General features: G+C 38.1%; 1 protein-coding gene across 2 annotated transcripts in view; it reads left to right on the plus strand.

Annotated features, from left to right (window-relative positions):
- RIT2 (Ras like without CAAX 2) overlaps positions 1 to 13,426 on the plus strand; it is a 176,576-nt gene extending 163,150 nt beyond the window's left edge. For both annotated transcript variants that reach the window (XM_064404238.1, XM_064404237.1), the window contains exon 6: positions 11,917 to 13,426. In XM_064404238.1, the coding sequence (XP_064260308.1) occupies positions 11,917 to 12,144 (228 nt within the window). In that variant the 3' untranslated portion in view covers positions 12,145 to 13,426. The remainder of the gene's footprint in view (positions 1 to 11,916) is intronic.
- The last annotated feature ends 812 nt before the right edge of the window (positions 13,427 to 14,238 follow it).

Genomic DNA, 14,238 nt, shown 5'->3' on the forward strand with positions numbered 1-14,238 from the left:
TATGTTAGAGCCACTGGGATTGTCAGTGATTAAATACTGATAATATTTAATCAGTCAGATGCTCCTGAGAAACTGTATCTTTCTTCCCCCCACCCTTAATATTATTAATATTTTAATGTATTATTTGAATATGCAACTTAATGTACTGTTTTCATAGCATTATTTGTCATATCTTCTGTGTTATTTGCTTCCCATCTTTCATTTTCAACATTTTTTTCTCATTTTCACTTTTTTTTTGTCAATGGAGGGATGCAGAAGATGTCGTTCACTTGGCTGGTTACAGCACATCATTTTTACTTTTACAAAAAAATTCCAGAAAACCTTTAGAAAAGGGCATACTGGCTTGCAGCATCTACACATTCTGAAATGTTTTTCTTCATATTCTAAAAGGTGTTTTTCACCTTTACACAGACATTTCCAGAACCTTTCCAGACTGAAGGCTTGAAATGAATCAGTTGCATGAAGCATGGGAAACAAATAAATGTCAGAAACCACTTCTAATCTGCACAGGAGCTAATGCTGAATGCCTCCCAGTCCTGAAGGGACTCTTTAGAATGGTGTTTTGTCAGAATAGGCATCGAGGTTTTGCTGTAAGACCAACCTTTTCTGCCAACTATAATGGAAAGGTTCAACCTGATCACAGCAGCATTTGTGGTCTGTGTGTGTTAGTGTGGGCAGATGCATATTCACACTAGCTGCTGGGTAAACTGAGCTACAGCTTTATCAGTGGTGGGCTGAAAAGTCTATTTCTCTGGGTAAGAATATTATCAGTTATGATCATGATTTGGGCTCACAGGGTGTATTAGCATAGTTGTTTTTATATATCAGGAGTATCTGCATAATTGGAAGGATACATCATAGATAGAAGAGGTTAAACAGATGCTTCTAGCAAGGAATTTCTTCCATTTTGTTTGTTCAGACTCTATTTTCTCATTCTACCCTCAAGCTAGCATAATAAAGATGTAATCTGTCTTCCTTCCTGCCACCATCCTTCCACCTTCACTCTTCTGCTTCTCTCATTGTTTATTATGTCCTTTCTTTGAGGCAATAAATAATAAGAAAAAGTCTTGGTTTGGCTTCAGAAAAAAAAATTCTAGGAAAAAACCACTATTCATTAACTTTCAAGCATCACCATTGTTCGAGTTTCCCTTAGTAAAGAATCCAGCACCTCTTGGGGATATAACCAAGAAAGTTTGGTGCTATATTACACAAAGCTAAGATTCTGCCAGCTGTCAGTTGCCACTTTAGTTACTTTAGGATGCTCAGTTTTACTACAAGTCAAAACCCATGGGCAGGGACTATGGAAGGGTTATCCAAAGAAAGTGTCCCCTGAACAGGGAGCTTGCCAACAGGACAGGTTAACCACAGATACACAAAAAAGTTACCACAGAAACAATGCAACTCCATTACCTTAACCTGCTGCAAAGTGAGGTAGTTGGAGCAAAGTTAGCAATAAGAGACTTTGTTATGTCTAATTAGTTAGATGTGTTCTTACAGCTCTTCCTACCCACTGACAATTTAAGATTTTTCATTTTTCTCCCTCTGCACATCCATTTCTCCTTTTTATTCCCTTCACATTCAGTCCCCCAGACTCAAATTTTTGTTATGCATTGTCCACATGCCAGGTCTCATCACATGATAGAGCTTAATGCTCCTTATTCAGCTGTCACTAATGGTTTGACAGTCCTGTATCATGGGTCTCTCATTTCAAATGTTCCTGTGACCACAAAAAACCACTCTTCTCTTCCATGAAGCTCTCCTTTCATCACACTGGAAAGGAGCTGAAAAAGAAAGGCTCCATAAAGCTCCCATAATTTTTTCAATCAATTCATATTCTGCAAAAGTGTAAAATTTTCCCTGAATTAGTATTGACATGGGGAAGATCAATGCCATTAGTTTAATAAAGATACTCTGCAATATTTCCTGTAATGAGATTGTTTGACAGACCTTCCTAATAAACTTCAAAATTACTAAACCCTCAAAATTAATTACATGTTCCAGGACAAACAAACACAATGATTCACCACTCCCATTTTCTAGCAGCTCAATCCCCTCTCATTACATCTAGTAACTTTTTCTTTTAAAAGAACCTCAAGTAGATCTTCATCTCATTGCATTGATTAACTTTTCTTTAAAAAACAACTCAAGTAAAACATGGAAGAGTGAAACATTATTCCGTAGACTATGCACAAGACGCTTTGAAACCTCATATATTTTAGCATGTGCTTCAGTAAACTCAGTAAATTATTTCTTTAAAAAAAAATCTATTTCAGTCCAAATATTTATAAATCTATTTTAAATTCTTCCTCTGCCTCTCTTCTGTCAAACACTTCAGCAGCCCAGGCAGAATCCCTGAATCCCAGCAGATCATAACTGTGTGGAAATTAAAGGAGGAAGAAGAGTCTCTTGCAATTTTCTTTTCACTGGCAGAAACTTAAGATGGTGTTCTCTGTCTGCCTGCAGTCTGGATCTGAGAGTATGTTTAGATGTGAAAACTGTATACCAGAATATCTGTGTGCTGCACTCAAAAGTGATAGGAAGCAGTGTGTGCTGTTAAGACAAAACAACACCCTTTACTGCATATTTTTTGTGACACGTTTATTCCAGTGTTGTAAACTCATATCCAGCTCAGGCAAAAACTTCAAATCTTAATTCCAATAGTTTGTCCATGTGTCTAAAAATGAGACATTTAGCAAAACACAAACTTTGGCTACTTTGATTCAAAAGATTATTTTATTTTTGTGAATCACTTTGGTTGTGGGGTGGTATTTTTTCCCCCCTAATTTACAGTTCTTGTTTGCAGCCATATATACAAACATGCACAAATAAATATACACCTACTTCTGTCTCTTCTTTGATTTGCTTTTAGGTGTCCAGATTCCTTTCTGGTTCCCTTAAAATTTCTTGAATCACGTTCCTCAGTCTTCAGCAGAGAACTGAGGGAAATAGAACACTGAAAGAAGACCCCTGATCTTCCCTTGATATTCCCTCTTTATTGTCTCATCCTTTTGTGCCAGTTGAGGATTTTCAGGACAAAATATTGCTGTTAAAGAAAAAGTTATATAATACCAGGGAGATTTGAAGAGATTACCAGGAATTAAGTTTATTTACTCAGTCCCCAGTGTGCTTACTGCCCATGTCCTGATGAAGAACTGAAGTTGAGTGAAAATTTAATGCCTAACACATAACTGAAAGCACCTTACATGAGTTTACAGATAGATAAAAGATATGCAGGCTGTCTCTACTGAACTGATGGTCAACTTGTGCTCACAAAGCAATAGAAACCACTAACAGTGTTAAAATAAGAGTTGAATGCCACTAATTTTCTATTTGCTTAAAAAGAAGTCTAAAATATACATTTGCAGCTCCTGTTATATGTATTTTTTTAAAAACAAGCCGTCTTCTGGTAGCAGATGATAATTGATTTCTTGTTGCTTAAAAAAACCTGAAAAAAAGAATCCTTTCTTGTGAAAATAGCACTGCAGTTCCTAGATTTTTTTCCTTACAAAAAACAGCAGATGCCCATGTGAAACTGATGCAGAAATGTCTTCTTTTTGCAACCATCTTATGGCCATCTATGTCTTCAGCTGAGTGTTGCAATCAAAGAACCTTTAAAGATGATGGACAATTTAGAAAATTGTCAGATCTCTGAAAAATGCTTTGAGCAATTGACCTGAACTTATTCATCTTGAAGACAGATGCTAAGGATTTAACACTTCCACATTCTCTTCAAATTAGACCCAGAGCTATTGCTGACTGATGTAGGATCATGTGGCTTTGAGTATCCCATTCAGTCAGATCCTGAGGCCATCTCTTTAGAAACACTTCCTGATGTAAAGATGCTTTAACCACTCATCAGTCACGCTTTTGAAAAGATAAAGTCAAAAGGATACAGTCTGTAGTAGAGAAGAACAGCTTCAAAGAATAACCTGCAGACAGCACCCCGATTCTGTAGTGATTCTTGCATGAAATGAGATGTTGATTCAGTTATTTAGCATTGTATCTGTGAAATAATGAAACAACATTTTCATAAGTTGGAAACAATAGACCAAAACATGTGCTTTCTTAGATTTGCAGCTAAGCAACTGCATGGAGGATGTTTATCTTTATTTCAAACTTTGCCCAAAGCATGAATAAAATTACCTGGAGGAGTAGCTCCTATGTCACAAGAATATTCTGGATCCAAAAGGTGGAAAAATAATAAAATTCTAAAAATACGGAAAGACTAGACATATGCTAGTAATTGTCATCACAAAAGATGCTAAAAATACTTATAAATTATTCAAGTATAAATTGAATCTAGATTTTTTTTATGTATGAAAATGCATGAGAGATATATTTAAATAAAATAGGTAGTGTTACCTTAGAATTTTCTTGCAAGAGTGTAGAAATTACTGAAACAGAGTAAGTGTCAGTCTAATCTAGCAGGGGTCAATAGTGAATTGCATAAGAAAAATTGTTCAGTGATACCTCATCAGATTTCTTTCAACACTCCTAAACAATTTGCTGTTCCCTTGGATCAAATAGAAACATGTTTCTTCCATGCTCAGGACAGACTTTAAGTAGTGTTTCTTGTCACACCTTTGTGACTAACCAGTTGAGAAGTACATTATTTAGAACAGATCAATCTCTCTGGTTTTGTCTAAAAAATTATTTTTTGTCAAAACTATTAAATGGCTTTCCTTTAGAAAAATGACCAATTAATTTTACAATCCCACGCTCTCTACCCTTCATCCACTAAAAATAATGCACAAAGATCATTACAGAAGAGTTGGAGAATTTTATTTTCTGCATTGCTAAAGCTGCATTTTCCTTCCTGTCCATTCCTTCCTTCCTAAAGCAAAGCCCAGGTTACAAGGGGAAGGGAAGAAATATCTCAACCTTTATAAAGTGAATTTCTTCAGAGGCTGGAGCAGTTGAGGATGAGATGTGCTTTGCTGGGCCATGTGCTATTTCCATGGCATCCAGGCTCTTCAGGATGTTCACAGAGCAAAACTTCATTTTCTCCTTGGCCCTGTCTGCTAATCCTCCCTACACCCATGGCTATTCAAGGACCCTGTTCTGGTCACCAAAAATGCTTTAGTGTGAAGCCAGCAAAAAAGCATTGCAGAGTGACAAGGCCAAAAGGAAAACACAGAAAAATCTTGCAAGACACATCACTCTAGAGAGGGAGAAGGAGGAACAGAGCTAATTGCAACACTTTCATGATAATAATTAGTTCTGTGGTTTCCTAGTCTAGAAAGCCAGCAAAGCTGAACTTGCAGAATTGCCTTCATGAAGTCGGAGTGAGGTTTCTCATGAAAGCGTTGATATGAACTTTTACTTTAAAGTTTCTCCACCATGTTACTCATTAACTGTGCAGGCTCCTGAAAAGAGAATTGCTTATCTAGAAACTAAGGGGGAAAAGTAAGGTGCACTTGTTTGGTTTAATAAAAATGTTGTTTTGTGACAGTGGAAAGTAGTTGTGAACTCTAGGGTAATCATGGACAAATCAAATGGCCATGCAGTGTTTGCATTTGGGAAGGGGACCATGCATGAAGGTTAAAATGTGTATGTTTTCAGAAGAAACAGTTTCAGCATTATACTTCTAAGCAGTAATTAACTTTAAATTAAGTTAAAATTCTGTAAGAAAGCAGAATGATTGATGTTAAGGGAGATAGAAACAAGAAGTTTTAATATCAAGGATTTCCATTTAACTTTTGAATTTGCTGTGCACGTTTAGACCTGAAACATAGTCATATTGAATGTATGGCCACAAAAGTTCATGCTGGTTCCACACAAACTCTAGTCTTCAATATTTTTTTCAGACTAAATTGATTTTGAATTGATCTTGATTTTTCTCCTTATTTCAGAAATATTATTTCTCAGTGGTGAGAATATCATAGGCAGTTTATAAGTGCAAAGATCTGAAGAAGGAGAAGGGTAAAATGCCTTGGAACGCTTCTTTCATTTTCTTTTAAAAAGATATCCCATGACATGTATTATGTGAGCAAATAACAACAGTGATGCTTGTCTTAAGAAGACAGAAAGATTGATTTTTCTTGGATTTTTATGTTTCTGCTCATGTCTTAAACCCCAGCCACTGCTGTAATAGCCAAGTGTTTGAGTTTTGACCTGAACAATAGTGTTTCACACTTGGAAAGATTCCTATTCCAGCCTGTAGGAAGTGTCTGCCACCATGCCTCTTGATACTTCTCCAAAGAAAAAAAATAACAACTGTCAAAACTGATGTAGATATAATGGATCTGCTCTTTGCTTAGTGGTTTGCACCACATGTTTCTCAAGAAACAATTCAAATATTTACAGTGAATGCCTTTGGCTGTAAGGAAGGCAGGTGGAAATATAGAGGCAGCCAGCTCAGCCTTTGCTGGACACAGTGCTATCCATAGAAATAATCAGCTTTTCCCTGTTCCAGGCAACAAGTAGTATGAGAGAAAAAGGCCTCAAGTTGACCAGGGAAGGCTTGGATTGGATATTAGTAAAAATGTCTTCACTGAAAGGGTCATCAGGCATTGGGACAGGCTTCCCAGGACAGTGTTGGAGTCACTGTTCCTGTAGATGTTCAGCAGGCATGTAGATGTGGCACTTCAGAATGTAGTTTAGTAGTGGGTTTCACAGCTGCATTAATGAGTGGATTTGATATTAGAGAGGTTTTTTCAACCTAAATGACTTTGTGATTGCATTATTAATGAGAAAACATAGTTTTTCTGTGTTCTGTTCTAAGCATAAAATTGGTGGTCAGTACTAGGATTAAAAAAAATCACTGCTCATGTCAGTCAATACCGTTTCTTTCCCATTTTGTTGTCCAGGATAGGTTCTATTTCTAGACCCATAAGATTAATTTTCTCTTTTTCTTTTGGCAAATTTACTTACTAGAGACTGAGAAAAATGGCAATACTTTTGATCTCCACAGCTCCTTCTCTAATATGTTATGGGTTTACACCTGTATTAAAAGCTTATTGCATTTGTTCTGATATGCCAGTGGAATGGGTTGTGATGGGGAGGGAACCAAACATGCATGTGGACTCTTCCTGATTGCCTGCCTATCTCTAAACTGATATCCAGGTGTTAATAAAGAACTTAGCACCTGGTTCTTCTTTTCTGGAATGGGACTTATAGAGAAACAGAAAAAAAATCCACCAGACATGAAGGGTAAGGCTGTCTGTCATTCTGGGAAATTATTCAGAACTTTTCCTAGTCCAGTTCATTACTTTTCCTATTTCTTTTATTATTTATTGTTTACTGGTGCAGATAAGGCTGCTCAATATGCTGCTGCCCTCCCTATTCACTATTTTTCCTTACAACTCTCATAAATTATTGCCTGTCAAAAATGCAAATCATGATCAAAACCAACAGAAATTCCTCTTATTTCCTTCAGTGGGATTTAGATAAGCACTTTGTTGAGCAGCATGTGTACCCTTCTGTCTCTGATCTAGACCATGTGCCTTCAGAGAAAAAAAATTACAGAACAAGGTTTTGGTTATAAAATTATCCAGAATTATAAAACTGAGTTATATGATGACAACCAGGGTAGAAGTCTGTAACAAAAATTTAGGCAAATCTTTACAATGCTTAGCATTCCACCTGCAGCTCCCAGATTTCTCCATGGCAATCTGGAGGTCCCCGTTATGAGGGAAAAACTGCAAAAGCCATCTGAATTAGACCATACTATTCATGGATGCCAGGATGAAATGCACAAGTGGAAATGCATTGCTTCCCTGTCTGAAGACCCCCACTGACTCACCTAGAGTCAAGCTGTTGACTCTGATAGCAAAATCTCCATCAGTGAAACTTACTTTGAGATCCTTCTGATGCTGCCATGACCAAAAGAGGTAACAAAGCTGAACACAAAATTATCTGATTGTGATAGAGATTTTCCAGGTAATGACAGTCCAAGGGCAAAGGAAGACTATTGATCTGTTTAGTTTCTGTGCATCTTCCATCTCAGCTACAAGTATTCAGGTATTTTTATATCTGCCCATGGGGGCCAATGATTGCCAGTGCCTCCCCACCCACAACCTAGCCCAGGTGGTTTTGTGCAGGAGCTGACCTTAGTGGGGAGCTGGCTGTCATAAAGATGGCAGCTCATCCATCACAGCTTTTGCAGGCTGTCAGCGTTGCATTTAATCGCACTTGCAATTTTCCAGGGGAGGTTTGCAAAAGCCACAAACAGAATCCTAATGTTATATAATGAAGTTTGTAGCAAGTGGTTCCCCTCAGGAGGAAGCTGGGCTGTGTTCTAGCTGCCCTCAGCAATGCAGAGATGGAAAATTCCCAATTCAGCCTGCAGTCCCATGTGCTGTTGGAATAGGTGTATCTTGTCTAGACAAGATTCAGTTATATGTTGTCACTGGTATATCTTCCTTCTCAACTCACATGTGCTGTCAGAAATGGGCACTCAGAATCTTGCACTTTGGAAAATAAGACTTTTCCAGCCGCTAACACATCGTACCTATGAGAGTTCATTCCCCTTTTATGGATTTGGGAGATCTTGCTGATTGATTGTGCTGCAAGCTTCAAGCCCTTCTCTTAATGCTGATCAAAATGCCACCCAAACAAACACAGTTTTTAGAAGTTTGAACCAAACTCAGGAAGCTTCTGTCAGCTCTGAAATTTTAATTTCTCATTATGTTCACTACACCTATCTTCCACTTTTATTCCCTTCTTGAGGTTTAGCAGCACATAAATAGCTAAGTTGGAATCAATATGACCAGAATTATACTCTTGCAAACAATGCCAGATTCAATCAAGAAGGGTTACTCTAAGGATGAGATATAAAGCTCTGCTTCCCAGATATATATTCAATAGAATGACCTGTCTCCCTGACCTGTCTGTCCGTGTCATGCTGACAGATCATATCTTCCACTGATACAGACCCTTGGAAGCTGCAATTTGTCAACAAGTCCCTGGGCTGCGCAGATCTGGAATGGATTTCTACAATATAGTTTTTCTTCTGGCAATAAGATGAGAACAGGCTAAATCCCTGGAATTATGTGGGCCTCAGTCACCTCATCAAGCTTTATCCCTTGTTTCTCATTCCATAAGTGTCTAGCCTCTTGACCGAATGATGAACCAAGAGAAAAATGTGTATTGTTTCTCTAGAAACCTCCTTATATTTACAGATTCTTCAGCAAACAGATTAGTTAAATTACTATAGCTATATTCATTGGTGCTGGAAGCAGCAATGATAATTATTACAATGTTATATTTTAAAAAATTATGTTTTCAGCCTTGAAGCCGAAAAACATCAGCTAATCGTCCTGAAATTGTTTGTGCCAGGTGTCCTCCTCCTGCTGAATTAGCTCCTAAAATTTCACCAAAGCAGTTAATCAGTTCCTGAGGGCAAGATTTAAGAAAAATGTCATGCTTTGAAATGAACCATAACCATTAATAACTTTAATGTTGTCTCTGTAATTTGGCAGGAAACTGGAGTCCAAAACCAAATTTTCTTGCTTTTTAAAGAAGCTCAGCCAAATTTGACCAAGTTGCTAACATCCAGCCACAAAGATATGGGGAGAAAATTTTTCTGCATGATTTAATTCTCCTGAGTATTATCCATTTCTCACAGCTCTTAGCAGTCTTTTTTCATTTCAGAGCATAGCATGTCTTCCCTGCAGTTATTCTTCCTTGTAGAATGGAGAAAACATATTTTTAGTCCTAGAAAAAAAGAAAAAAAAGAAAGAAAAAGTCAAAAGAAGAAGCAAAGTGGGGTAAAGACTAGAAATTCACAAAGAAAAAGAATGGGCAATTTTTATATTTGAGTATTTTTGTGCTGACACACTAATTATATTTACGACCCAGCCATTATTTTACATAAGGATATTTTGGTTCATGTTGATTTTTTCTTCCTTTTAGGTAATGAAGGTATGAAATCTTCATTGAAATGCATCTCTGTGCAATCATTTTCTTAGAACTGCAGCATCTTTTACAAAATTTAAAAAAAAATTCCTGCTTCAGCTCAAATAAGGCATTGAAAGGAAAAAAAAAATCATTATAAGGTCCAAAATAAACCAAAATAGTTTTCTATCCAGACAATCAATTTCTCAATGGTGCCCAATAGACATATTGAATCATGTGTTTTGCTTACACAGCTGTCCAGAGAAAAAACGAGGACCATATTTCTACCCATCTCTTTTTGCAAAAGCTTGGCAATTATAGCACTTGGAAAGTGGTAACCATCTTTTATTTTGTCAGGAAGTATTATTCAGGTTGGCCTACAACCTCCCTGCTTACCCTCAGAAAATTCTTAATTAAATTAAGATTGTACCTGGAGCATAGAGGCCTGATCCTTGCAAATGCTACAAAGTTTGTGACTCAGTGCAAAGGAGGTGGTGAGAAATTCTGAGGTCTGTGTTATGCAGGCACATGCTTGGTGCAGATTTACCTCCAGGCTGGAATGAACCAATTTTCTTTTTCCTCCCAAATCCTGTGTCTTACCATATCCAGCCTTACAGATAAGTGGAATAAATGCAATGAGGTGGTGTCATAATTTAATCATAAAGGGCATTTTCTTCATGGTCGGTATGAGAGAGTTTGGCTGTGTCTTGAGTCACAGGGCTTTATTTCCCTAATAAAGATAAATGGCATTTTGGGTGCATGAAGCTAGAAATCATAAAAAAAAAAAAAAAAAAAAAAAAAAAAAAAAAAAAAAAAAAACCCACACAACAACAACAATCCCAACTAAAACAAAACACCAAGCTAAGTCTTGGGATAGACAGTAGCAATTGATACTTTCCATAGCTTATTAGGTAGGGTTTCACAAGGCCATCTCAAAGTATTGCTTTGACTTTTCATAAAGGTGTTTGGAAAGTGACTTGAATAAATCATGAGATGCAAATGTAAATAAAAACAAAGCCTGGTATTTGTGACCTAGAATTTGAATATACACCATACATGCAATTCATATAATTCATTTATTCAGATTCATGTCCAAATACTGAAAACAAAGGACAGACTATTGGGTAAGAAGCTAGGTTAACATTTAGAAGCTCACACGGTTTGTTCTGTCTTTTTCTGTGGATCTCCTGCCTGTTATCGAATCAACTCTCAAAGTGTAAAAAGTACCTTAATTGGCAGGCAATGACAGCCTTTGCAATAAGCATTTAAGCTCTATTTGATGCACACATTAATCAGCATGCTGAGCACCCTTCCATTAAGCAGGCTGGCAGGTCAAATGCCAAGAGATAGCCAATATGAAAATTTCAGAAAAAATGAGCCCTGCTCCAAAAGTCAGTGAAAAGAGCTGTGTTGTTTTCCTCTAGGCCCATCAGTTCCTTAAAATACAGACACATTTCCCACACATTCCGCAGAAGCAGTAAGTACACAAAGCCACTTAGGGAAGATGAGCTGAAAAACAAATAGATTTTGGATCTTCATACAGCTCAGGTATGAGCTCAGTGATAGGATTACAGGCCTGCAAAGACCAAACCACTCCAAGGCATGCTCAGAAATTAATGTGACTGAAAAATATTAGGGTATGAAAGCTGGTGTGCTTAAGGAGTCAAGTTGCCTCCAGGATTAGGTTAATGCTCTACAAGGATTTTCTAGGGCCTTAATTCTGTGTAAGTCTTTCTAGTCATCCATTCCAGGCTATAGAATAAAAGTACCAGCTCTGTCAAACCAAGGATTATGGTACTAAAGAGAGGAAATACATGGAAAAATTGATGCATCAGAATTAGGGACATAATACACCTGAGAAAATGAATACTGCCAGTTTGCTGTGTTCAAATACCTCATGGATTCAGCCTGATCCTTTCACCCTTGAATCCTTATCTGTTGGATGCTGTCAGATTATTTTCCTGGTCAGTGATTTGCAGGACCTAAGAAGTCAGACTATATATATATATTGTAACATTCTCATGTTGATTAATGTTTTGCGCATTAGGCAATATTTATGGAATTTTCTTTTCTTTGTAGGTCTCAACTGAAGAAGGAATGAGCTTAGCCAGAGAATATTCCTGCTCCTTTTTTGAGACTTCAGCTGCGCTCCGCTTCTACATTGATGATGTCTTTCATGGACTAGTGAGGGAAATTCGAAGGAAAGAGTCCTCTCTGTCCATGATAGAGAAGAAGATGAAGAGGAAGGACAGTCTGTGGCGGAAACTGAAGGGATCCCTGAAGAAAAAAAAGGAAAGTACAACCTGATGACAATTCTCTATGAGCCACTCATCAGGAGCTGAGCACAGTAACCTGTAATAATTCAAAAAGGCAGCATTGACACAGCATCTTCCAGGCCAGGTCCTGGAGTTCCTTCCCTTCAGCTCTCATGCAGAAGTTGTTCTTTGAGGGCCCATTTAATGGTTTCCTTGTGACTCTTCTGTTCTATAGTGTCATTTAGCATACCCTCTCATATATTTTCTGCAATTCTGAGTGGAGAAAATACTGTGTGTTTTTAAAGTATGCTCCATGGCTGGTCTTCAAATGCTATGAGTTACGCCAGCATCCAAGGCAGAACCAGCTTCCACCAGCTCTAGGACAATGGATACACTTATTGCCTCCTCCTCTGCATGCACAGGTCATTTCATCATCCCAGGAATGAATGGCATTGGTTTCAATGGACATTGTGACTCTTTAAGGACTTTTGGGATGTGACCTTCAGCTTTGCATTCACATGTAGGTTTAGGGTTAGCGTGTGCTCCACCTGCACGCCTGTGTCTGTGTGTGAACGTGTCTGTGAGCCAAGCCCAAAGGGAGCCTGGGGACTCACAATTCTGACCCCATCCCCATTGTGTCCTGCCCAGACGGTGGGCAGGTTTTGCAAGCAGAGCACAAGTCGTGTACCAGCCCTGCAGAGGCTGCAGGGGTACTGCTCTCCCTCCTCTGAGCTGCACTTGCTGGGGCTGGCTGGCAGATATTCTACAGACATGCTGTAAAGTGATACAAGAGTTTGTGTTGGAAAGGAACCTTTTAAGGGCACCTGGGCCACAGCCCTGCAATGGACAGGGAGACCTTCAACTTGATCAGGTTTCTCAGAGTCCTGTTCAGCCTGACCTTGGATCAGGGCATCCACCACCAATCTGGGCGTCCTGTGCCAGTGCTTCACCATCAGCCACACTGCCCTGTCCCACCAAGGAGATCACAAGTGCTCTCTCTGTCCAATGAGGCCCAGAGCCCTCCCTGGAGCAGTGCAGCTCTGTCCCAGCATGTAATAGCATCTGTGAGTAGCATCCAGCCCTTGACTTACTAGAGAATTGCATCAGCTCAATCACCATTGCTCACAGTCCTTGACCATCCAACTGAACCACTTGACTAAGCAGTTGGATAAGTCTTTTATATTATTCCTTTTTAAAGCTGGCATGAAGTAGAGTATATGCTCCTAAACATTTTTCCCCCCTAGAGTTCCTTTAATGTTGTTGCTATTTATACATTTTATAGATAGAAGACGCATAAGTTTTGTCAAAAATAAAAATTGTGATTTTCATGGAGACATACTAGTAGTCAGTGTCATTTGTGTCTGTCCTGGAGTGATAATTGATATTTTTTAAAAAAATGTCTTTTTGTTATTAAATGTTCCTTTTTCACTTTTCTTCTGTGATTATTTTGCAGAGGTTCAACCAATTATATTTTGCATAATCTGGGTGCGACTAGATTTTTTTTTCCTCTATAAAATTTGGAAAGGTTATGGTACTGTGAATAACATTAGTTCATTAAAATCTAATGCTTTGTTCTCCACCCTCCCTTCTTTCAAGGGAATCCAGGTCAAAAATCCTTTATCAAAAGTAATGGTTTTCTGTACATTTTTAGATATATGTGGCTATATTTCTATTTGAGAAAGATTATTTTGGAGGAATACAAATACATGTACCCATTCAAGGTGAATTTTCTGCTTCCAGTCTCTGAAAGATGAAGTCTGCATTTACACCATTATAATTACTATTATTATTTTATCTGTATTGCCACAGAGATTTTAGATCAAGCGTCCTAGAGAAATATGTGCATCGAAAAGATGCACTTGTCCAAAGAGTTTATGAGCTAAGTATTAGTGGAGGGACAAGAGGATGCACTGGACAGATGGCAGCTCTGAGACAATAAATAACAAGGGGAAACATCTGTGTCTGTTCCAATCCTGCACACTGCATAGGGGCGAACGAAGCAGTCATTCCCTGTGTAAGAGAGCATAGAAATTGCCACCCTGAGAAACCTTGAGGGATGGTCTTTGTTCTTTTCAGGCAGATGCCTGAGTTTTGAGTCAATTGAAAATCATTTAGTGTTGGTTATGTCATTTCACAACCCCCTCTT

This window comes from Passer domesticus, chromosome Z (assembly GCF_036417665.1).
Source record: "Passer domesticus isolate bPasDom1 chromosome Z, bPasDom1.hap1, whole genome shotgun sequence".
Classification (NCBI taxonomy): domain Eukaryota; kingdom Metazoa; phylum Chordata; class Aves; order Passeriformes; family Passeridae; genus Passer; species Passer domesticus.